This window comes from Mustela putorius, unplaced genomic scaffold (genome assembly GCF_011764305.1).
Source record: "Mustela putorius furo isolate JIRA1106 unplaced genomic scaffold, ASM1176430v1.1 tig00000508_pilon_pilon_pilon, whole genome shotgun sequence".
In the NCBI taxonomy this organism is placed as follows: domain Eukaryota; kingdom Metazoa; phylum Chordata; class Mammalia; order Carnivora; family Mustelidae; genus Mustela; species Mustela putorius.
The window spans coordinates 9,810,185-9,837,652 of NW_025421402.1; the positions used below are offsets into that span (position 1 = coordinate 9,810,185).

At 34.4% G+C, this 27,468-nt stretch overlaps 1 protein-coding gene across 1 annotated transcript in view; it reads right to left on the minus strand.

The window, feature by feature from the left end:
• CDC73 (cell division cycle 73) overlaps positions 1-27,468 on the minus strand; it is a 116,147-nt gene that overhangs the window by 70,374 nt on the left and 18,305 nt on the right. Inside the window, exons 7-10 of the mRNA XM_004751502.3 lie at positions 21,037-21,253; positions 18,443-18,541; positions 15,643-15,721; positions 13,726-13,790 (exon numbers count right to left, since the gene is read on the minus strand). Coding sequence (XP_004751559.1) covers positions 13,726-13,790; positions 15,643-15,721; positions 18,443-18,541; positions 21,037-21,253 — 460 coding nt within the window. The remainder of the gene's footprint in view (positions 1-13,725; positions 13,791-15,642; positions 15,722-18,442; positions 18,542-21,036; positions 21,254-27,468) is intronic.

Consider the following 27,468-nt stretch of genomic DNA (forward strand, 5'->3'; position numbering starts at 1 on the left):
TATGTCTCAAATAAATAAATAAAATCTTAAAAAATATCTGTTACCCAGAGAAAAGACTTATATAGGCTCCCAGGATTTACCAGTCCAACAAATGGGTCCATGCACCAAAAAAAAGACTATTACCTCTAATGTACAGGAAAACAAAAACACCTACTATTCCTTACAACCAAATGCAACTTTTGGTACTTGTTTGGGCCCTATTTCCAATGAATCATCTACAAAAAAAATTTTTTCAAAGAAAATGGAAAATGAAATGGGTGAAAGAGGATAAGTTTTTTTCTTTGGTAATGTACAATAATGTCTCTGTGTCTAAGTAAAAAGAATTTAGTATTTTTTTATGAGATTGACGCGCTGCCCACTGTGCTAAGAGGGCCACTGAATTTAGTATATTTTTAGAAGTACAAAGTATGCAGGAACAGTGTCTGGGTTTTGCCTTATACTACTTCAGGAAAAAGGAGATGTGGAACATATGAAGAGTGGTTTAAAAATAATTACAGAAATCTGTGTGATGGGCAGATAGAAAAAAACATATTCTATTTTCTCTAATTATATTTATGTTTATAATTTTTTACAATTGGGCGGGGGGATTCACTGATTGCTTTGCAAAAAAGAAGTCCCCAGAGTGAAAAAAAAATTTACAAAGAAGCACTGTTATCTGAAGAATAAATAAAGAAAGATGCCCTTTTCTTCAGTCTATCAGACTAATATCCCAGACTACCTAGGTCATCTGACTTGAGGGTGCGAGCTAACTAGGATTTTCCCCCACGATGTTCAGGCAAGACAGCAGCATTATTAACAACAGCTTTGGCACCATTCGTATCTTATGAGTATGCACTCCTTTGTCTAACAGTGCTCATTTCAAAGAAAAAAACAAACTTGCCATTATTATCAGCTGCCTGGTCCTAGAAAATTAGTCTCCGATCAAACTAGCACATCTTAGCACTGGAATTAGTGCTGGTTTAAAAAAAAAAAAATAGTAAGTTACAGTCTTAAGTTAAAAAGTCCTAATGACATTTAGGCTTCACACTCAGGAGAACCTGACATTTGAAAGAACAGGGTAGGAGAAAAATGAGGGTAGCTAGGTAATTTGTGCTTCTTTACTAACTACCAATGCAGTGCCAGATCACTGGAATCTTCATGACTGCTAGAAAGCAAAAAATCTGGATCGGGGTAGGGGAATGCTGTAGTTAGGCACCTGGACTATACAAAATGGTTCCCAGGATGCCAAATAATGACTAATTGAAAAAGAACCCTTTCCGTTTTTGTAACTGGAATAGGCTATACACAGCTCTTGAGCTTAGCATATTTAACGGAGGAACACTAAGGGCGCTCTGCAGTCTGCAGGAAGGTGAGCTTGCTAATCCTCTCTTCTTATCCATGCCATTTACTCTGTTCTGCTCTCCTCACTCAACAGACTCATCAACTGCTCTTCTGTTTCTGCAGAAGTGTTTTCTCAGTCTGGCTGTCAGATCAAAAAAGATTATCTTTGTTCCCCAAATATCACATTCTCACACACCAGGAGAATGTGTTAACAAAATTCGATACATTCTTTTATTATGAGTTTTCTTAAAAAACAAACAAACAAACAAACCAAAAATCCATTTTATTTGGCTTTAAGCAATAAAAAATTCCTTAAAGACTTAAAGACTGATAAAATTTTAATTTCTTTAGTAGGAAATTTATAATTTTCTCATTGCTCTTAGTCTAAAACCCAAGCCCAACAATTTTCATTTAATATTCTTTTATATCCTAAGACAAAAAGAAATAATAGTTTTAACTACACTACACAAGCAATAGCCAGTATGCAAAACAAATGCCTCCTCTCTTACACATTTAACATTAAAAGTTAGTGTTCTTACTTAATGACTATACTAGTTATGTGTGTGTTTAAAATAGCATACTTCCTAAAATTCATTTAAATACCAATTCCTCAACCCATAAAATTCAACTCAAGTATTGACTGCTGGATTCAGTATAAAATTCATTTCTACCTTCTACATCAGTTCATGAAAATTTAACTTAAGGCAAGGATGGATTCCCTTAAAGGGTTCTGAGGGAGCATGGCCCTGCTGACACCTTGATTTCAGATTTCTGGCCTCCAGAACTGGGACAATAAATTACAAGCAAAAGAAAAAAAAAATTAAGCCTAAAGTTAACAATCTATAGCCTAGTGGATCAAATCCAGACCCTTCTTTATTTTTGTATGTCCCATGGGCCATAACTGGTTTTTACATTTTTTTAAGATGGAGAGGAAAAAAATCAAATTAATATATACATTTTTTTCTTTAAGATTTTGCTTATTTATTTGACAGACAGAGATCACAAGTAGGCAGCGAGGCAGGCAGAGAGGGTGGGGGAAGCAGGCTCGCTGCTGAGCAGAGAACCCTATGCAGGGCTCAATCCTAGCACCCTGAGATCATGACCTGAGCCGAAAGCAGAGGCTTATTAACCCACTAAGCCACCCAGGCGCCCCAATAATACTATTTCTCGACACATAAAAATCACAAAATTCAAATTTCAGTATCCATAAAGGAAGTTTCACAGTTATTGGAATGTAATCATATTCGCTCATATACTGTAACTTTGCCTCCGCACCACTGCAGTTACATACTTGAGACGAAGACCTCTCATAATTTAGCACCGGTGAGTGGCACACAGCAAGAATGCAGTTTTATCATTTCATCCTATTTTAATTTTCTAAAAAGCATGTATCACTGCTCTTTTATTTGTTTGTTCCTCCTCCATTTATCACTGCACTGCATCCCCATAACCTATACTACTCCCCAGCATATGGCAGGCACACAGTAAATACTGATGTCACGAATGCAAAAGACAGAAGTTTGTGTCCCATATTTGTCCATACAGCAACATTAAAATTTTAACTACAAGTTTGGAACTTCCACCTACCCTTCAATTGATAACAATAAATCCAAAATGAGATGATAAAAAAGCAAATATAAAGAAAATAATCTAACAAAATTCCAGAAACACATTCCAAGTGACAGATATGCTCAGTTAGTATCACATGCTCATGTGCTGATATAAGCACTTACCAGTCTCTATCTGTATGAAAACACAGTTTTTCAGAGACAAAATACATATCAGAAACAAAATACATAAAATTTCATTAGACCAGGCTTACAGATTTACAGAACATTTACAATCAATTTTGGTGATACAGAACACCAACTTTGAACCACAAAAAGTCATCCTGTCACCAAAATAAATTCCATCCCTCTCATCAGATCAGTATTACACAAAATTTTACTCATTTATTATTATTATATTTGTCACTGAAAATTTGTGAAGATTGTATTTATCTCCTGTTATGTAAGCACCTACCTATAATCTCTGATTTTGCTTATCACCCTTAAGTTTGAAATATATACTATCTGGCCCTTTGCAGAAAATGTCTGCCAACCCTTGATTTTAATCATTACATTTAAGCCTTTTAAATCATTACAAACTAGAAAATGTAAGACAATAATGAAAACACTCTTAAACCATACAAATTCCTTTACATTAATTACTTTTGTTCATATCTAACTTTACATTTCTCTACACTCATTAAAACCAATTTCACAATAGTTTCTAAGAATTCAGCTCAGATAACAAACAGAGTGGTTTTCGAAATTAGCTTTCGCTACAGACTTGATAATTGTTCAATGAATTTAACCTAAAATTACAAAGCAAAACAGAAACTTCTATTGCAGGGTAAAAGATGACTTGCTTACTTTTTTATAGGTAAGCACCAAAAATCAATACAGCATTAAAAAATAATAATAATAATAGCCTAAATAAAAATAGCAGTTTTTCACTGTAGACCAAACACAAATGTTAGCATACTTAGTTTAAGCGTACCAACAAAGACCTCAAGCACATTTTTATCATAATTATTTATGCATTTATGAGGGGGGCAGATTATATGGGGGGATAGTCATTTATGTGTGTAAGAGAAAACTATTTTCACTCTCCTATTACTGAAAATAGTTCTGGGGCACCTGGGTGGCTCAGGGAGTTAAAGCCTCTGCCTGTGGCTCAGGTCATGATCCCAGGGTCCTGAGATGGAGTCCCATATGGGGCTCTCTGCTCAGCAGGGAGCCTGCTTTCCCCACCACCACCGCCTGCCTCTCTGCCTGCTTGTGATCTCTGTCTGTCAAGTAAATAAATAAAATTAAAAAAAAAAAAAGAAAGAAAAGGAATAGTTCTGTAATTTATATAACTGAATTGTAGATGTTTATTTTTCCTGTTTAACTTTTATAGGGGGAAAAATGTGACAATATATACCCAAGTTCTTGATGAATTACAATGTACCCACAAATTTACTATCAGAATGGCTGGTTATTAAGATGTAGTTCTAGGGGTGCCCGGGTGGCTCAGTCCATTAGGCATCTGCCTTCAGCTCAGGTCATGAACTCAGGGTCGTGGGATCAAGCCCCACATCCGGTTCCCTGTTGAGCAGGGGGGCCTGCTTCTCCCTCTCTCCCTTTGCCTGCTGCTCCCTCTACTTGTGCTCTCTCTCTGTCAAATAAATAAAAATCTTCAAAAAAAAGATGTAGTTCTATGTTAAAACTCAATTCCTAAGGACACTTAAATATTTTGTATAATGTTTTAAGATAAAATTATATTTTAATCATATCAGAAGCTGAATTTTTTTTTTTTTTAATAATGAAAACTAAAAGCCTTCTATAGGGGCACCTAGATGGCTCAGCTGGTTAAGTGTTTGTCTTCAGCTAGGGTCACTATCCTAGAGCCCGGGGATCAAGCACATCGGGCTCCCTGCTTCTCCCTATTCCTCTGCCTCTCCCCCCACTCATGCACATGTGCCTAAAAAAATCTTTAATAAAAAATATTTTAAAAAAACAAAAGCCTTCTATATAACAGAGTTCAAATTCTTCTGAAAGGTCAAAGAACTGCTTAATTTTAGTTCTCAAATTTTATATATTAAAATATATGAGGAATTCAATTCCAGAATGTTTACAGCAACACATGTATAAGACAAAAAGACACTGAAAGACTGAAGCATCTATTGAATTTAGGATGGTAAATCATTAGATGGATAGTGTCCAGAATTCACTGTTTGTAGATAATACTAAATCAGTTATTTCTGACTTAAAATTTGTAAAATATTAAATTGACTTGATTTCAAAATAACTATTAAATCTAAATACAAAGAGCAAATTTTTTTTAATGACAACATAAAATATGACAGCTTCAATAGTGAAATAATTACCTGAGTTCTATGGTATGCCTTTTATCTCCAATGAAGTAAAAAATAAAAATCTTAAAAAAAAAACTTTACTTCCTTAGCATTTCAAATGAATGTCTTCAACTTATTCACAGCAAAGCACCATTCTGAAATTTCAAGTAAGAACTTAGCTTCTAAATACTAAGATCTGTCCAGACCAGAAGTAAGTAAGAGTTTAAAAAACAGATACTTAAAATGAATGTGGGAACAGTCACTCACAGAGGAACATGAGAAGCAGGAAAGACAAGAAGAACAACACTAAAAGAAACATCCACCAAGAAAAAGACCTGGAAAAGAAACCAAAACTCAGAATTAAAGATCAAATGAGGTTTGGCAGGGTTGGGCAGAGGGAAGGGAAGGGGATGAACTAACTAGAAATGCAATGAATATTAAGACAAATATAATTAAGACAACAAAGAAAATAAAGACTGAATGTAAGGTTTATACAAAAGATTGAAATTCACTGAACATTTAAATCAAATTATGAAGACCTAGAAATTGATACAGCAGTCTAAAACTCAGTCAACAACCACCAATAGAAAAGTACCTATCAAGGAATTACCTAAACATCTAATTACAGAATGTTATTAAATATACTAGGTTTTTTCATATGAACAAACTGATTTAAATCATGTCATGAAATAAAGGAAATATTAAATACTGGCACTTTTCCCTCAAAATAATGAAGAGAAATACATAATATATAAAATACAGCCATGCCTATATTAAACAATGGTAGTCTAAAAATATACTTGAGAGGAGTTATAATTTGCAAGTGATAAAGTATGTTCAAGATATTGAAGTTGTACTGATGAAGGTAAAGAGAAACTGGAATAAAATGCTGTACTATAGTAGGTCCAAGAGAGATTTTTTTTAAAAGAAGTTTGTTGTTGTGCACATCTGGATCATGAATAACTACAGCAAACATTATTATATTTCCAAACTGGTTTCTATTTTCCCCAGTTCTTACATTGGTCAATATTCAGACACTGGAAAAAAGGTGACATTAAGGGGCGCCTGGGTGGCTCAGCGGGTTAAAGCCTCTGCCTTCGGCTCAGGTCATGATCCCAGGGTCCTGGGATCGAGCCCCGCATCGGGCTCTCTGCTCAGCGGGGAGTCTGCTTCCTCCTCTCTCTGCCTGCCTCTCTGCCTACTTGTGATCTCTGCCTGTCAAATAAATAAAATAAAATCTTTAAAAAAAAAAAAAAAAAAAAAAAAAGGTGACATTAACATTGTTATTAAAAATTACACAAGAGTTTCTAGACTACTTCTGACATATGTGCCAACATAAACTTTGTTTCTTTCAAAAATAAGTCTCAGAAGTTCTGTGACTATGATATTAACTACATGGTCGTGAGTAGATTAATTTTAAAGAAATCTCATAGATGCTATTAAAATCTCTAAGACACTTTGGATAAGCCAATAATCACTCTTTAAAGAAATGCAAAGCTAAATTAATAGAGTTTAACTGTATAGGTTTACAACAAAAGTAACATCCACTGTGCAAAAGATTTTCAATAAAGCTCAATAAAATACATAAACTAAAACAAAAAAGTAGTATTATAAATATGTACTTCATATGCATTAAAATTTCCTGACACCTATTGATTTTTTATAATTCATTTTTCTTGAATTAGATTAGAATCATATATTGGTTATGTTGACAAAATAATAAGGAAAAATTAGATTTTAATATCTCTCACCACAAGGAGTATCACTGCAAGAAGCCTGATATACACCCATCTAAATAAGTGTTCCGTCTAAATACTACCTACCTTTATAAAGGAGAGGAGGGTATTTTCTGTATTATTCAGTATGAAAAGTTCACAAAATATTACCTATGTTTAATATAAAAATATTCCTCAATAACTCAATGCTACAGGCGAACAGCACTGTAAAGAACAAAGTAAACAAGGTATGCCTAGACACATGTAAACCTCAAAACAAATAGCCAGAGAAGTTATTGTAATACCATTTTTCAGATGAACAAAACTGATGTCTAATTTGTTGCAAGGAACAGCTCAAAAAAACCGTAACAAAAAGCTCACTCTTGGGCGCCTGGGTGGCTCAGTGGTTTAAGCCTCTGTCTTCGGCTCAGGTCATGATTTCAGAGTCCCAGGATCGAGTCCCACATCGGGCTCTCTGCTTGGCAGGGAGCCTGCTTCCTCCTCTCTCTCTCTGTGCCTGCCTCTCTGCCTACTTGTGATCTCTATCTGCCAAATAAACAAAATCTTTAAAAAGAAAAAAAAAATTTTTAAAAAAGCTCACTCTTGTACTTCATCTTCCCTGTAAATAGACAGAGTCCAAATCTATAAAGAACACATTAAAAAAAAAAAAAAAAGGAAAGGAAAGAAAAAAGCAAAAAAGCTGGAAAAATCACTAGGACAAAACTACTATAAAAAGAATATGAGAGGTATTTTGAGTACCGTTAAAAAATATTGTCTAATTAAGTGATGAACTCTTAGAAAAGTCTATAAAAATGCAAATATTAGAAATAAACTGTAAAAAATATTAATATGTTAATACTTAAGTATTACATCATGCAACAGGCAATAAGCATAAAATTAGCTTTCAAAAACTAAAGACACAGAACAAGTAACTGACAGAACCAAATAATATTTCGTTTTGTTTAGGGGATGCACCTTTATACTGCTCAGGCTGACACAGGACAGAACCACCCTGTTCCCTGAAATACCAAAATAGCCAGCAAGTTTTGAAAATTATTTCAAGGGCAATATAATATTTAAGCAGAATAATATACCAATATAAATATGGAATGCAGACAATTATGAATTATAAAAGTAATATTCTTATTTACAATTATTACCTCATACTCATGTCCCAATACTTATTATGCTTTGATTTTTAAAAAAATTTTATTGGAAAGTATAGCTCATATACTCTCAATATAAAAAATAGTGGTTTGATAATTATATATACAATGAAATACTTCACCATGATATATGTATTACAATACTGAATGTATTCCTATGCTATGGTTTTCATCCCATGTGGCTTATTTTATAACTGAGTTTGTACCTCTTAACCCCCTTTACCAATTTCACCCATCCTCCCCATATACTTTTATGATAAAATTAAATAACTTAAATCTAAATAAATGTCTAAAAATCTAAAAAAAATTTAAGTAAAATCTATGCCAGAGATGTGGAGCTCGAACTCACAACCCTGCGATCAAGAGTCACATGTTCCACCAACTCAGCAGCCAGGCATCCCTCATTTCCTTTTATATATGGGTCTCCACAAGTAGACAGAAAAGCCTAACCTAGCTAAGTTCTTACCCACCATGTAACTTCTTTGCAGCAATTTTCTCTCACAGGATAAAGAACACTAAGATAAACATACACAGCCACAGTAAAAATATTCCCATTACTATAGAAGAAAAGAGTTTTCGTGTTTTTTTTTTTTTGTTTTTTTTTTTTGATAGACAGAGATCACAAGTAGGCAGAGAAAGGAAGGGAAGCAGGCTCCGTGCTGAGCAGAGAGCCCGATGTGGAGCTCGATCCCAGGACGCTGGGATCATGACCTGAGCCGAAGGCAGAAGCTTTAACCCACTGAGCCACCCAGGTGCCCCAAGTTTTCATAATATTTAAATAAACTCTTCATAACTTTGAATGAACAAGGCATCGTTAAACATGTAATATTAAATACACCTGTGACGCTAAAGCTGCCTACATGTACAATTAAGGTGTAAAATCATAAATTCATTAATAAAAACCATAAATTCATTAATAAAAGTAAATAAAAATCATAAGTAAATAAAAATTCATTAATAAAAGTAATAAAAACCATAAATTCATTAATAAAAGTAACCATTATTTATTTGATATCTTTCCTGTGCTAATAAGCATTTTACATGGTGTCTTTCAGTCCTCAATAAGACTATGATGTGAGTTCTTTATTACAAAATAAAAACAATATCCATCACTGAAAGGTTAAATAATCTCACCTTCATTAAGTGGCATGGAAGAGTTGGGATTCAAAGCCAGAACTGACTTTGAACCCTTAAATACATACTGCTTTCAACTGATTACCTTCTCTTTAATAAGATAACACTGCCTTTATTTAGATCAGGGATTTCAAACTAAAAGGCCAGTAGGGTCTAAGAAGATAGTACCATTGACCCTTGAACAACATGGGTTTGAGCTGCACAAATGCACTCATATGTGGATTTTTTAGTAGTACAGTATCATAAATGTATTCCTCTTATTTCTAAATGTTTTCTCTTCCCTAGTTTACTCTATTGTAAGATACAGTATATAATATATATAACATACAAAATGTGTGTTAATAGGCTGTATGTTACCTATAAGGCTTCCATTCACCAACAGGCTATTAGTAGTTAAGTTTAGGCAAGTCGAAAGTTATATGCAGAATCTCAACTGTCTGCAGGGGGTAGGGAGTGTCAGTATCCCTAACCTCAGTGTTGTTTAAGGGTCAACTGTATAAGTAAAGACTATCAAAGGCAACAGGGCAGTGATGTCTATGGACTACCTAAAGAAAACATCCCATCTAAAGGCAGTCATTGGATCTGTGTGACTCTTACTACACTAGACTACCCAGGACTTAACTATGCTACCAAAAGCCAGACAGCTTTTCAAAAGAAGGTGAAAATCCAGACTCTTTTTGTGACATATTTTTATTTTTAAATCTTACTGCGTAAAATAAAATTTTAAATGATAGCAGATGCCTAATAAAACATATGTGGGACCACATTTAGATCAGCACAATGAATAATCCCAGAAGTATGCTAAGAGAGGCATATGATGTCAGTGCACTAGCATTTATAAACAGACATGCTGCATCTAACTCTGAGAAGAAATTTTCCCACAGGCACCCTTAAAATCTACACAACTATTATAATAAGCACTCAAAAAATATCTGCTAAAGGAAAAGAAGGGAAGGAAAGAAGAGTGTTTAGTAATAAAGTCTTAATCAACAATCTCCATCTCCTGCTAGCCTGGACTCTTAGACACAACTCTGGAGCATTACTACTACTAGAGCATTCCCCTAACACTCCAAGCAAAGATGAACAAATTAATCAAAAACCAAATGAGAATGAAGGAAACTTTATAAAATGGGAACTGGAAGGTTACTAATAAATGCACTCCTGATTAAGAATATAACTTTATACTGAGAGATTGAGATTCTGGTTATTATTTAACAGTGAAAGTTGATGATGATTACACCTCTACTGTAAATTCTGAATATCTACCCAAGTGTACCTACTATTGGGAAAATGGTTCCCAAGAAAAGGCTTATTATAAAAACTACAATTCTACTGGAGTCAAATCAAAGAACAATCTTAAAGGAAAGCTTCTGATCTGCACAATTTCGGAGTGTAAAATATTCCTCAAAAATGAAGACAGCAAGGTAACTGAGAATCAGTGATATTCAGTAAGAACTAAGAAAAGAATAGATGGGGGCTAGAGTATATAACCTTCCTACCTGAACATTAATAAGCTAGATTAGGAGGTTAAAATGAAGTAGTCCTCAATTCAATTATCAAATCCTTACAAATAACAAGAGTGCACTGTGACTCTATCTTTTTACTCCTACTCTAGTGGAACAACAGATAAGTTGTCTGCCAACACAGAAAAGTCTTCATCACCTCCTCTTCTTTTCTATACAATGAAAAGTACTGTCAAGTGGCACTTTCTTAGTCTAAAGATGGCTCCTTTCACAAAAAGAATCTTCGCAAATACATTCTGGTATTCCCTATACTAAATGGTTTCTGGTCCCAACCCATAATGACTAAGATAGTTCACTACACAATTCTAGTTCTTTCCAGTGTTCTCAAAAGGAGAAAGAAAAGGGACAAACAATCCTGGGAAAGAGCGCATACTCTTGTTTTTCAATTTAGATATACATATATTAGAAATGACGAAATTCCTGTACCATAAAAATCCATTTAATTTATTATTTCTTAAACATTATATAACTCAACTAACACATTTTGGGGAAGTCTACCAACTTCGCCAAGCCCTTTAGCAACTCCAACATCTATGTCTTGTGTTACTATATTTCTTGGCCTATGTCAAAAGCTAACCAGATTCAACTATATAAACTTGTAACTTTAAAAATACCTGGGCTTTTATTCATATATTGAACTTCTATAAATTATTGCCTTCATAAACATAAATTTCAATAACATGACTCTTAAGAAATACTGTCAAATCACATACTCCTTTTCTCTATAACAAATGAAGACAAAAAATCAATTACATAAAAATTTTCCAGACATCTGCACAACCTGATTAACTTAATCTTCTATCTAACAGGACTCTGGTGTCTTGAACTTAAAAGATATACAGACCAATCCTAATATAGACTGGTACAATTTTAGTAACTATGTAGATCACCTACACATGTCAAAACCCTGAAAAGCAGTGGTACCTAAAAGGTGCTCATATGTAAACTAGAAAGGAAGTCACATCAGTGCAACAAAGCCTTTAACATACATTTAACTGCTTTTGTGTGTCTGGGTGGATATCATAAGAGAAATCCTCCTTCGAGAATAAGACAAAGTTGGTGAAACTAGTAATTTCAAAAGAAAAAAGACAAGGAAAAAACATTACACTGGAAGCTTAAGCTTGAGATTCAAATAAAAAGAAATAATTATCAGAACAACTTCAAAGCTTTCAAGGTCAACCTCTGCATGCATTCTCCAACAACAAACAGTACAGAGATTCAAATGGGGTATTAAAATATGGGAAGTACCAACAATTTGACCATTTTTAGTCTTTCTGTTGCATTCCCACACAATGTCTATATGTGATTATTGCTGTAAAAACAAATGCCATAAATTTGCTTAAATTCACCTCTATTTTAAGTATATTTAGAAGCAAAGTCTAATGAGGAAGCAGAGCTGTATCACTCTGTTTAATTAAGAAGCTGTCCTTGGATTCTAGAAAAACTGTTCTGTAAAAAGCATCACTATAAAAACTATCACTGGTCTTACTATTTGCACAGAAGTTCGGTAATGAAACCAGTTTCATGGCATTTCAGATGAGACAAAAGTTAAAACAATGACCACAACCACAAAAAGTCCCCCTGATGGTTACCTAAGGATAACAAATGCAGTTCCATGATAATTCACTTAGGGAATGGCCAGTAGGTAAGTTCTATTCCCAAGAAAATGTCAATAAATGAATCTTCCAAAAATTTAATCTTACACCCATGAGCTACATTTTGAAGTCAAAAGAACTAGGCAGATCTCATAAGATGAGTCTGTCTAATCTTTTACCACCTTCCCCTCATTCACTACACACTGGTGATACTGGCCTTCATTTATGCTCTACTGGGCCTCAATCATGACCAATCTTTCACCGAATGCGGTTCTGCAAGGTCTGCTGTGCTCAAGTGTCACCTACTCAGAGAGGCCTCTCTGACTACTCTCTCTACAGAACCTTTGTCTGTCTTATTTACAGCTATAATCCCAGCAATTAGAAGAGTCTGATACAAGTGCTCAGTAAGTACTTGTTAAATGAATTAATGAGCTCACATACAATTTCAGTCACACAGAACAAATCTGAAGACAACTTAAAAAACAAGTGTATTAGCAAAATATCTAATATTCAATTCCAATTTGAAGTCCAGGAGAAAAAAAAAAAAGGTCAACTTTTAATATCAGATCCTTCACGTTTATTTGCTATCTGCTCTGGAAGGCATGGCAAGATATATCTTAATTCTGAGAAATCACAGCAAATATATGAAGATTCCATGTCATACTGAGTCCTCAAAGATCTGATGATTGGTAAACAAAGACAAAGTAAGTCTGGTATTAGCTTTAAAATTTAGTGGTACTCTAAAACATATACACAGTATTTTCAAGTATAATAATAATCTGTAATATAAATAATCAAAATAAGCTTAATAGAATTCCTGTTCTACATTACCAAGTCCTATCTATCACTGACTAAATAAAAATTGTGTTAAACACAGCCTAAACAGAACATCCGAAATAATCATTTTCATTGTGTTAAAAATATATATATAAAAGAAAGTCTGCCAAAAGTGAGCCAAAGGCTTTTAAGTGCAGTCCTCTAAGTACCTGGTTCTGGTTTAGTACGCACTTTGTAAATATTACATCAACCATTACAATCTGTTTTCTTAAAGAGCACAAGGCATTACATTTTAAAAAACATAAAAGAGACTATGGAAAATAAGTCCAAACCGGACCTTGCAACTACTCCCTCGCATTAAATACTCTAACCAGGGAGCACCCACCCTACTTGCAAGTTAACCAAAACAGCTTTTATTTAAACACACTCAACTCAGTTAAACCAAAAGAAGGATATCCACAAATCAACCAACCAACCTACAGATTATCAGCACAATTATTCATTAAAGATAAACATCTGAAACAGAAAATAATGGAGAACAAAGACTTTCTTCAACATCTGCTACTCACATAAAATGCCCGGAACAAAAGAACCTCTGCAGTTAAAGTGACTTACCGTTACAGATTTCAGTGTCATTCCATGATAGGTGCCCATAGTGTCGATTTTGAAGCCTTCCGTTTCTACAAAGAAAGGGGACTTGCTATTAGATTTTATGCATTCTGTGATCAATAACAAAACTAAAGTAATAATCTGTGTTATAATCTGACAGTTTAATAATGTAACAAAGCATCAAATGTACTATTCATAGAAAATTAAATTACATGCCTATGAAGATAAAAACCTTAAAAGCAGTACTAGTCCCAAAAATATATTCAATACATGCCAGTGAGGCCTTTTGTAGAAGTTGGTTAAGACTATTTCTATAATTATGTTCAAAAGTTTTGCTATTTTGGGAATATCAAAAATTAGACTGAATAAAGTACTTTATAACCTTAAATTATTTACCTCTAATACTCGTTCACAGTAGCACTAAAAGCTTCTAGTATCATGAGAAGGTCTTAAATTATGAAAAGTTCTGTTTTAAAATTACAATCATAAGTATATGATATATAATTTGTATAAAAGCAATGCTGCAAATAATGATAAAGGTTCCAGGACAGAGTCTAAAAATGCCTTTCTGTAAAGGCATATTATATCAGTACAAATATATTAAGTATTTTACACATTGCAAGCTGTATGTCTCTATCACAACGGCTGATTTTACACATCAGTGGAAAAGCAAGATAAACAAAATATGTAAATAAATGGGCATGGCCTGATTTGACCCACAGAGGATCGTAATTTGCCAAACCCTACTTTACATAATTCATTCCACAAGAAAAACTACAGTGAATAGAAGAATGAACCACTGTATTTCTACAGCATGTCTTCACAGGACATGCCTTTAACCAGTAAATGAAGTCAGCACACAAAGTACAGAAGCAATATGAAATTTTAATGAAATTTAAATGGAGAAGTTAAACTTCCAGTTGCTTCTATCTCATTTTTTCCCACAAATCAAAATAAATGAAGATCCCAAGAGAAATTACAATGACATTAGTACCACTTCACTAACCACCACAATAACATGGAAATGGTTCACCACTGCATTAGCCAGTATACCATGTAGGCTACCCCAAAATAAGCCCTCACATAGTTACTAAAATCAATACTTCCCAATTTCTTAATGTATACATGTGCAACTTCAGAAACATGATTTGATATATAGAATCTCCAGTCTGAACTTCTAGAAGCAGAATACTAAATAACGGGAAATATTTATAGATAGCTTATTATATACCAGTCACTATTCTAGACACATTAACTAGTCTAATCCCCACAATGAAACTAAAAGATAGATACTACCACTACTATTGTATTGCAATGAAACAACAAAGAAATTAAAACAGAACGCAGTTAATTTATTGAAATTCACGCAAAAAGTAACTGTGATACAGGCAATCTGGATCCAGAATCCATGAAGTTAAACCAGGGGTTGGCTTTTTTTTTTTTTTTGAGAGAGAGAGAGAGAAAGAGCACAATCAAGCATGGGTGGGGGTGGGCGGAGATGAGGGAGGGAAAGAAGAATCCCAAGCAGGCTTCACACCCATTGTGGAGCCCAACATGGGGCTCAATCTCAGAACCCTGAGATTATGCCCTGAGATGAAATCAAGAGTCAGACACTTAACTGAGCCACCCAGGCACCCCAAGGGTTGGCAAATTTATTCTGTAAAAGACCAGATAGTATTTGATGGCTCTGCAGGCCACGCAATCTCTGTCACAACTCAACACTGCTGTCACAGCACCAAGGAACCACAGATAATACATAAATGAATACCACTGTATTCTAGCAAAAGTTTATTTATAATATGTGGTGGGCCAGACTTGGCCTGCAGAAGTTTGCCAACACCTGCCCATAGTAAACATCAAGCTATACCACCTCTCACATTCATCACCACCACAGTAAGAGGAATATAAAATTAAGTAACTTGCCTTCTTTTCCTTTGAATCTTTCCTGGTCATATCTGTTGTAGGCAGCTGGGATAGGCTGTTTGGTACGCAATGTGGGATCCTACAGAAAAATTAATTATGAGTTACATGTTAATATTTTCAATTGTTACTTAAAACTCAGAAGAAGAACCATAGTAAGTGTATTATTTTCTAGGCTTTTTCCTTACACTAGGCAGTAAGAGAAAAGTGGAGAATCATTTGATATTTATTTTCAAGATATTATTTACTGGTAGAAAATTATTGCATAAGGGACAAGAGCAAAGGACTCCAAATAAACTTGTATCATGGCAAAACACAAAACTGCAGAAATAAAATAGGTGTGCTTAATAATTTCATTCTTATTACCTAAACTTCTTCATGAAATAATAAATCCCCAATTATGAATTATTTTTAACAATAAAAAAATTAATTCAAAGCTTACTGAACTGATATTTTAGAGTGTTTTAACAAAATTACTCTCCAAACTGTTATTAATACTTAAATAAATATGACAACTATGACAATAAAACCACTATAAATGCACAAGATAAGACTGAAGCTAATAAAGATGTTACTTGTTAAAATACTTAGAATACGTTGTCAACCTAATGATGTCAACTTAATTCACAAATACTTTACCTAAATTCAGCCTGGGGTGCCCAGGTGGCTCAGTCAGTTAAGCATCTACCTTATGCTCAGATCAAGATCTCAGGGTCCTGGGACTGAGCTCCACAGGGAAGCAGGCTGCCTGCTGAGCAGAGAGCCCGATGCAATCCTTGATCCCAGGACCCTAAGATCATGACCCGAGCCACAGGCAAGAGGCTTAACCCACTGAGCCACACAGGCGCCCAAAATTTTTATGTATCTTAATGATTACAGAAATACAGAAAAAATTCAATCTCAAGGATAACGGTTTAACTATTTTAAGATCCGATATATAAGTTTCCTACCAATGCTATCAAATCAACCAATTAATAAGCATAAGCACCCTATGTTTTACCATCACAGTATATGTTTTGTTACTGTTTTTTTTTTTTACTCATCTCTATGTCCTACTAGACTTTAAGCTCAAAGAGGACAGGTATCTCTTGTATTTGTGTCAGCACACTGACTGACAATAGTAGTTACTTAAGTCCTTGCTGGGAAGTCAACTCAAAGTATTAACCTAAATACCAATAAAAGTCCCCTACCTCTTAATTAAATACCAATGATTTTATGAACAAGCAAAACTACTAGATCTTGCAAAGAGTGTATTAGCACTCTTCCAAATTTTAATATACTTTAAAAGGAACACTATATAACATAAAAACAATTTTATTTATATTTATTACCTTTGTTGGATCCTATGAAACTAGCTGGAAGGATTTTCAACAAAACTGGAGGACACGTTTGAGTTTAAATATAGGCTATATGTCATACATGAAATTTACTTTGGAGGGGTCCTAAGTGGCAACTCAAATGAGTGAGGCAGTCAACTCTCCAAATGGCTGAAACTAAAGTACCATGAAAGAACCAATGATCTATGAGATGAGGAGAAACACATTTACCTGGAAGTCACAGATACCAATGATTTCAAAAAAGCTCCAAAATGGACTGTAACATTCATATCTCTAACAATGGTAATGATTCTCCCAAGCAACAATGAGTAAATAGGTCTGTTACTTACTTTACACAACTTCTGAGAGGGCTTTTCCTAACTTACCTCTTTCAGATTCTAATTCAAGTACATCTCTAAGAACTATTGCTTAAGTAACTTTTTTTTTTCCTGTTTTGGTGGCTTGGATTTTTTTCCTTTTTTTTTTTTAATTGTTACTGTTGTTGTTGGTTTATCTTCTGACTCCCTTTACCTACTTCTCGTATTTCTCACCCACCTCCACCTCTAGTAACCACCAATCTGTACTCTGTATCTGTAAGTTTGCTTTGCTTTTAGGTTCCACATATAAAGGAGATAGCAAGGTAATTTGTCTTTTTCTAACTTATCTCACTTAGCATAATGCCCTCAAGGTCCATCCATGTTGTCACAAAAGTCAAAATTAGGGGTGCCTGAGTGGCTCAGTCAGTTAACTGGCTGCCCTGGGCTCATGTCATAATTCAGGGTCCTGGGAATGACCCTGCATCAGGTTCCCTGCTCAATAAAGAGCCTGTTTCTCCTTCTCCCTCTACCTGCCACTCTGCCTAGTTGTGCTCTCTCTCTCTCTGTCAAATAGATAAATAAAATCTTAAAAAAAAAAAAAAAAAAGGTCAAAATTACATTATATTTTATGGCTGACTAATATTCTATTGTATGTATATATCACAATTTCTTTATCCATGTATCCATCAAAGGACACTTGTTTCCATATCTTAACTACTGTAAATAATGCTGCAGTGAACATTAAGATGTTCAAGTTAGTTTTCAAGTTAGTGTTTTCATTTTCTTCAAATAAATACCCAGAAGGATAACTACTGGTTCATACAGCAGTTCTTACTTTAATTTTCTGAGCAACCTCCATGCTGCTTTTCCTAGTGGCTACGCCAATTAACATTCCCACCACAAGTACACAAGGGTTCCTTTTGCTCCATATATTTGCGAACACTTACTTCCTGCCTTTTTGATAATATCCAATCTAACTTCTGTGAGGTGAGATCTCACTGTGTAAGCTTTAATGGCAGGAAAAATTTTCACATATTTCAAGAATACTGAAGCAAGAAAAGGTTTAAAAGTACTGATTTAAGAACTTTAAGATGAGATGTTTTCAAAATTACAATACTGAAAAACAAGAGTCATTTTAATTAAAAATAATATATAAGCAGTAAAACATACCACAGGTGCTGCATTTGGGGCCGGTCGCTGCTCAGGCGCACGCCCTTCTTCTCTAGCTTTCACAGACTGAAGAATTGCAAAAATATTCTTGGAAAAATTCTAAAATATAAATGGATCTTAATCAGTCCACTTAAAATTAAGTATTCAAGGCAGTAAGTTTATTTAATAAATAATTTCAGACTTTTCTTCCTTTAGTTCTTCTCTACTACATCACTGAGGTGTTCTTTACTATACACACAATAAAAATCGAACTACCACTAAAAATTGATCCCCAAACCAAAACACACTGTTACCCATTTATTTTTATTTTACTTAAACTGTTTAATTGGCTATAAATGTATTCATATTCTGCATCTATTCAAATATGCAGCTAGGAAACAAGCTATTGAAGTAAAAATGAGATTTGCTGTCACAAGAGGCTTCTTAATTTTTAAAGAAATCAATTCTATCTTCTTCTAGGTATAATAAACTCTAGTGCTAATCTCATATAGCTACAATTTATATGAGATGTGGAAAGTTTTAAAATACTCTTTGTTAGCAGTTATTGTATGCTTTTAAAAGATTTTCAAATTGGGAAGTATTTTAAAAAACTTGATTCATGGCAAAATACCAGGAGTTAACCAACCACTGCTTTTGCACCAGCAGGACAGAAGTCAACACAGTGAAATGCAAACAAAGTCTTAATCCTACTATGAAAATCACTAAAAATGTATGAAAATCAAATCCCAAACTTTAAAAATAATAAAGTATTGTGTAAGAGACACTAACTCTAGAAGAATCCATGTTATCAGCTATTTTTATGTCCTAGAATTACAGGTGATTATAATCTTCCTTTTAATGATCTCTTTTAAATCAACTTTTCAATAAGGAACATTACCTTATTTAAGTTTATAAGTATATTCTTAATGACTTTATAAAACTGGGTTGCTTTATATGGGTTGCTTACAATAATAATATAATTATAAAGGAACATACTTATTTTTCTCATCAACTTTTTATTCCAGAAATTTAGAAGGTGAGAAGGCCCTAATCCCCAGTAATAATGAAGATCTATCTAAAATCATAGGGTCTATTAGGACTGAGTACCTAAAAGAATTTTTAGTGTTCAGGAGATGAAAGCCATATACAGAAAGACTATCAGTCAAAACAGTTGTTTCTGGTTTTTAAAAATGTTAATGCTCACAGAAGTAAACCAAACAGCTACCAAACTTAAACTATAATTTATTTCTTAAATTATACTGTGATAGCAACAACACTAACTTAAATTAGAGCACTAAGTTTTAAAATGATGGTAAAACCCTGCCACCTAGAGCTCAAAGAAAATTGTTCATCTCAGATTTTGAAAATTTAATGTTTGGTCTAAAAGTAAGATGGAGCACAGAAGGTATGTTTTATTCCTTTACTATAAGATTCAAATTTGGGGGCTATTACAATGAACACTGGTAGAACATTAGCAGGTTGTAATATTCAACTATTAGCCACATTATGCAGTGAAAATGAGTATCAACAGATCACTTTACTATAAATACAAAAACTGAAGTTTATATCCTCAGATTTCTCTAGTTCTAAGCTCTGAGGAATAATTCCTAAACTTAACCTCAAGTACTTTGTAAAATAGGACAAAGTACAAAAGAAAGTTATTTCCCTCATATTACTCTTTTCAAGTAACCTGAATCCTACTAACATGGCACAGTAAATTTAAGACCAGAATCCAGATCTACAAATAAAACCAGTCTGTCTTGACCAAAGTTTAAGTTCACTTTCATTGGTAACCTCACATACTTCAACACTCTTTCAGAGAAAATTGCGAGGTGAGGGAAAGACAGATGAATATGTGCCAGTGAAAGAGAACCAAAGCAATCGTCTGGAGACACATTAGGATACCAAATATCCAGAATCTTCCAAATTTTTAATCTTTCAAAATTTAAAGTGTACATCTTTAACCCGAAATTTGCTTCTAGGAATTAATCCTTTGGTTGTATGCACATAAATGCACAAAGGTACATGTATAAGGATTTTTTTTAATGTATTACTTGTAATTGTGAATAGAGAGGGAAGGAGTCAGAGAGGAAGGAAAGGAGGAAAAGAGAGAGGAAAAAAATTCCACAATCTTGTAACTATAAAAACAAATAAACCACCCAATGCCATTAATAAAGAATAAATAAATATTGTAACATCCACACAACAGAATATAATGTATAAAATACATAAATAAATGCTGATTTTCATAAGCTCCTACTTTGTGGGGAAAAAAATGAATAACAATATTAATAACCACATAGCTGGCCATCAACATTCCCTCCTCATTAGGTTGAAGCAAAAATCTCATCAACAAGAAAACTGGGCTATTCACTGGATTTACAAATGAGGTGCAAATCAAGAGGTTTGCACTGTGATTCAGACATTTTCATCAGTTTCTTTGGTGGCCAACAACCACTAAATGGTAAATACGGCCACTTAGAAATCTACATTATTACTGATCTTCCGGAGATAAAACTTGAAAATTGCTAGTAATAGCAAACTTCAGCCAATTCTATAACCACTCACAGACAAGTTATACATACTCTAATGAAGGAGTGAAAAACTTTAATTACCTTTCCTGTGCTCTGTAAGATAGTTGTTCGTGTCCTCCATACTCTCTCTCTGCTGACAATGTCTCGTGTCACATCTACCTCAGCATCCACGAAACTTCTCTGTTTAAGGGCAGTTATGTCATCATCTAAGTCAGTCTTGATAGTAGATCTTTTCTTAGCCATAATTTTGGCTTTGATTGCAGCAATTTTTTCCACTGACATAGCTTCAGACAAAGACCTGAAAGCAATTTCCTTTTTTAAAATTTTTATAGCAAAGATCTCAAGCACATTATAAACGTATTTTGTTACACTTGTAAGTTCTTGGTAAAAATAACCTTAAATGGCAATAATTAAGATTTTCTTATCTAAAACTTACATACTTGATATTTAATAATCATGTAAGATCAAGAGTCCAGGTAGAAATATTACTCTATAAGCAAATCAGTAACTTCTTAGCAGGATCAATGCAACAAAAATCCCTGCACTTGTGTTTATCTGCCCCCTTCCCCAAAGGCAGAATCCATTAATATAGCTGCTTTCCTTAACGTTTTCTCAGACTTTTGTTTACCAATGCCTCTCTATCCCCACAAACTGTACATACAAACACACAAAAACACACCCCACCTAGGGGGGTTGCGTGTGGAAAAACTCATTCTGTAAAGAATTCAAAGCTTAGCTTTTCCTTGAAATTTTATTTCAAGGTGTCACACCTTCATAATGCATGTAACATACCATTTTATACGTGAAGGAGGCTTTTATATGCCATATCAACATATATTCCTTTTACTATCTGTAAAAGGAATTCCTTTTACTATCTGCAGTTTTCTTTTTCTTTTCTTTACCTGATTTTCAAATAACAGGCAAAATAGCAAACATGGGGTATACTTTGAGAACTATAAAAAAAAGACTTAATACAAAATATAAACTTCATTAAGGTAAGTTTAGTGTTGTTTTTCACAAAATGAGAAAAAGAGTTAAAAAGGGTTTGGGAAGGGGCACCCAGGTGGCTCAGTCAGTTAAGCATCTGCCTTCAGCTCAGGTCATGATCCTAGGGTCCTGCAGTTGAGCCCCATGTTGGGCTCCCTGCTCAGCAGAGAGTCTGCTTTTCCCTCTCCCTCTACCTCTCTCTGACCATTCTTCTCAAATAAATAAAATATTTAAAAAATAAAAATAAAAAGGGTTTGGGTACCTTAAGAGTTGACAAAATTATTACTTTAATCACAAGGTGACAATCTTGAAATATGTTTAAACAACATCTGGAAAAAGGACAGGAAATCCCTGCAGGTTTAAATATGGTAGTATTATATAGTATACTAGTTTATTTATATAAGGTATGAAGGAACTTTATAGCAGTGCTCAATATACATCTAGTATTTGACTCATTTTTATATAATGCTATGCCATTTATCCTTACACTCTAAAGCAAACCGGCATAACTTAAATCAAACTAAAATACTTCTCTAAATCATAGTCAAATGTGAACTGGACCTTCAAATCATTGGGAGTTTTACTTCCAACTAAAAAATGAAGTAGCAAGGATTGGATTAACCTCTCCTGCTTCCAAAGAGCCAGTCAAAATACATAAAAGAGTAGCTTACGAAATACCTGGTATCAAGCTATGAACGACTATGATCTCTGACAAACAGAAACAAGATGAAGTGAGCCCTATATATGCTGCAGTTTGCCGCCTTTTAAGTTTTCAAAATGGCAAAGGGAGGAGAATCGAGGCAAAACTGAGTGGATTACCTGATTTGAGAAATGGTGCTGAGAGTCCAGCAAAACCAAGGTGGCTGGAATTCATAGGCCTAAGTACCTGAGAAGAAAGAGCTGCAATGAAGATGCCCATCAAGTATTCTGGGAGAATACTGATTAGCACAGGACTATGAGAAAACAAAAGTTGGGTATAGAAACCATCCAACAGGATTAGAGGGGAACAATGTCCAGAGCTCACAGAGGGCAAGGAAAAGTTCTCGTTCCTACTAGCCAAACTGAAAACCTCACATCGACTGGGCATGAGGTAGAGTACTCAGAATGGTTTTCTGTAAGCAATGGTGGGGAATAATTACGCTAACCTAACTGAACCCAGCTCAAATAACAAATCTTAAGTCAAGACATAAAAGGAACAAACTGTTTCCAAGTGATTTAACTATATCCCAAAACAGTTTTGTAAAATACAAAAATACCTAGCACTCAATATGGTAAAATGCAAAATGTCTAGTATCCAAAGATCACAAAGCATGTAAAGAAGCAGGAAAAGATAAGCTGGAATGAGGAAAAATCAAAATCAAAATCAATTATAAATTGACACAGATACAAGATTAGCAAACAAAGACATTAAAATAATTATTGTAACTCTATTCCATATACTCAACAAATTAAATGAGATATGGACTATGTATTTAACGAACCTGCAGAGATAAAAAAATATCACGATGGAGACTATAAATACATCACAGATATAATTAAAGAAAAAAATATTAGTGAATGACACAACTACAGAAACTATCCTGTGAATAGAAAAAAAAGAACCCAAATATTTTAAGAAACAAGACCAAAAACTTTCTGAATTCAATACAAATTATGAACACAAAAATTCCCTCCAAAAGCTCAATGGACTTCAAACATAAGAACCATAAAGAAAAGGCCAAGTTATGTGATAAACAGCTCAAAACCTGTAATAGAGAAAACTTTTAAAGTACCCAGAGAGAAAAAAAGGATACATTCCATAAAAAAATTTAAAAACTTAAGAAAATGATGACAGCAGATTTCCCAGCAACAATGCAATTGAGAAATTAAGAAAGTATATTTAATAAGTACAGATGGTCCTGACTTACAATGGTTTGATTTATAATTTTTCAACTTTATAATGGTATGAAGTTTGATTTATAATTTTTCAACTTTATAATGGTATGAAAGTGATATGCACTCCAAAGAAACCATACCTGAAATTGTGATCTTTTCTAAGGCTAGTGGTATGTAGTACAATGCTCTCTCATTATGCCTGGCAGTGACAGCAAGCTACAGCCCTCAGTGAGTCACGCAATCACCAGAATAAATAATTAATACACTTAAAATAATTCTGTACCCATACAACCATTCTGTGTTACATTTTTGATATGACATTCAATATATTACATGAGATATTCAATACTTGATTACAAAAGAGGCTTTGTGTTAGATAACTTTGCCCAACTATAGGCTAATGAAAGCATTCTAAGCATATTTAAAGTAGCCTAGGCTAAGTTATGATGTTTAGAAGGTTCGGTATATTAAGTGCATTTTTGGTTTACAATATATTCAATTTAGGATGGGTTTATCAGGATGTAACTCATCTTAAGTCAAAGAAGACCTGTACTTGGGATGCCTGGGCAGCTCAGCAGGTTAAATGTCTGCCTTCGGCTCAGGTCATGATCTCAGGGTCCCAGGATCAAGTCCCACATCAGGCTTCTTGTTCAGAAGGGAGCCTGCTTCTTCCTCTGCCTGCTCTGCCTGCTCTGCCTGCTGCCTGCTGATGCTCCTGTGCTTATGCTCTCTCTCTCTGACAAAAAAATAAAATCTTTAAAAATTAAAAAAAAATTTAAAAAAGGAAGACCTGTACTTAAAAAGATGTAACTTAAGAGGCACCTAGGTGGCTTAGTTGGTTAAGCATCTGCCTTTAGGAAAGAACATGAATCCAGGGTCCTGGGATTGGGGCCCGGGTTGGGCTCCTTGCTCAACAGTGAGCATGCTTCTCTTGCTCTCTCTCCCCTCCCCCCAATCATGCTCACTTTCTCTCTATTTCTCTCAAATAAATAAAATCTTAAAAAAAAAAAAAAAAGGAACTTAAAATTTAATATCTAGTAAAAATTCCTTTTTAAAAAAAGGCAAAATAAAGGCCACAAAAGTTCAAAGAGTTAATCACCAGCAGGTTTGCACAAAAAGAAATGTTAAAAGAAATCCTTCAGGAGGGACGCCTGGGTGGCTCAGTTGGCTGAGTGGCTGCCTTCAGCTCGGGTCATGATCCCAGCATACTGTGATCAAGTCCCACATCGGGCTCCTTGCTCGGCGGGGAGCCTGCTTCTCCCTCTGCCTCTGCCTTCCACTCTGTCTGCCTGTGCATGCTCTCTTTCTCTCTCTAACAAATAAAATCTTAAAAAAAAAAAAAAAAAAAAAAGAAAAGAAAAAAGAAATCCTTCAGGAACAAGGAAAAAATTAGGTAAATAGATCTGAACAAAGAAATGAACAATGGAAATGGTATCTGTAAATACATAAGATTTTTTCTTGGGGTGCCTGGGTGGCTCAGTAGGTTAAGCCTCTGCCTTCGGCCCAGGTCATGGTCTCAGGGTCCTGGGATTGAGCCCCGCATCGGGCTCTCTGCTCAGCAGGGGAGCCTGCTCCGCCCCCCCACCACGCCCGCCATCCCGCCTGCCTCTCTGCCTACTACTTGTGATCTCTCTCTCAAATAAATAAATAAAATTTTTTTAAAAAAAGATTTTTTTCTTATTTAAAGCTATTTAAAGGATAACACTTTATTTTTTTTTTTTAAGATTTTTTATTATTTTATTTTTGACAGACAGAGATCACAAGTAGGCAGAGAGGCAGGCAGAGAGAGAGAGGGGGAAGCAGGCTCCCCGCTGAGCAGAGAGCCCAATGTAGGCCTCGATCCCAGGATCCTGGGATCATGACCTGAGCCGAAGGCAGAGGCTTTAACCCACTGAGCCAACCAGGCGCCCTAAAGGATAACACTTTAAAGAACAATGCATATTGGTGCTTACAACACAGTATAAGTATACCATTTTAAGGTTCCCATACTATACATGAAGTAGTGAGTATAACACTTCTGGATAGACTGTGATGCTACAAACCATGCATACTAAAAGCACTAAAGCCTTAATAACAAGACAGTTATAACCAATAAGCCAATAAGAAAAAACAAAATTCTAATATTTGCTTATTCCAAATACAAAGCCCAAAAACAGGACAAAGAAAAGATAAATAAAAAACAATAAGCAAGGGGTGCCCTGGGTGGCTCAATCGTTAAGTGTCTGCCAGGATCCTGGGATCCAGCCCTGCATCGGGCTCCCTGCTCAGCGGGAAGCCTGCTTCCCTGCTTCTCCTTCTCCCCCTCCCCCGCTTGTATTCCCTGTCTCACTGTCTCTGTGAAATAAATAAATAAATCTTAAAAAAAAAAAAGCAAAATGGACTAAAACTAACCATATCAATAATCACATTAAGTATAAAAGATCCACATATACAATTAAAGGACTTAAACTATAAAGACCACATAGATTAAAAGTAAAAGGATTCCAGTTTTCAGTTACACCATATGAAAGAGCTTAGGGCTATGAACTACACATTTAAAATACTACAATGATAAATGTTATCTGTGTTTTTTACCATATTTTGTTTTTTAAAGTAAAAGGATAAAAACATATACTATGGTAACAGAAGACAAAAGAAAGCTGGAGTGTCTAGGTCAATACAAGAAAAAGTAGATTTTTTTTTAACAAAGAATACTGCCAGAGGTAAAGATCATTCCATAATGATAATAAGATCCACTCATCATGACAACATAACCTTAAACATTTACACCTAATAATAGAGATTCAAAGTAAGAGAACAAAATCTGATAGAAATGCAAAGAAAAATAGACAAATCCAGAGCCAGAGATTTCAGTAATTCCATCCCAATAATCAATAATACAAGACAAAAAACAAGTAAGGATATAGAAGACTCTACTGACACTATCAACCATGTTGACTATACTAAGACAATCCAAAGTAACAGCAGAATACACATTCAAGTGCCTACAGAACAGACCTTATTTTGGGCCAAAAACCAAGTTTCAATACTTATCAAAGGATTCAAAGTCATATAATACACAACCATACTTTGGAACACACTGGAAATCAGTAACAAAAATCTCTAGAAAATCCTAAATGCCTGGACATTAAATAACTCAACTGAACATAATCCATGAGTAAAAGAAGAGATCAAAAGGAAAATTAGACAGTAATTTTGAACTGAATGAAAATGAAAACACAGCATAGCAATATGAGATGTCATTAAGTAGTTCTTAGAATGAAAGCTGAGATCATTAATTTCCCTCTAAGAAACCATAAAAAAAGACAGCATATTAATCCAGATTAAGCAGAAGAAGTTATCATCAGAGCAGAAATTGAAGCGTCAAAAAGAAAAAGGAAAAAACAAAACAACAAAAACTGAAGAGAAAACCCCAATCTGGTTCTTTGAGAAAATCAATAAAACTGGTCAATTTTGGCCAGGCAATAAGGAAATTAACAGAAAACATCAACTGCTAACTAATATCAAAGAATGAAAAAGGGGTCATTGCTATAGATTATAGACATCTTAAAAGGACATGAACAACATTATGCAAATAAATTTGACAATGTAGATGAAATGGGCAACTTCCTTCAAAGAACCATTCAGAGAGAGAACCAGAATAGACCTATT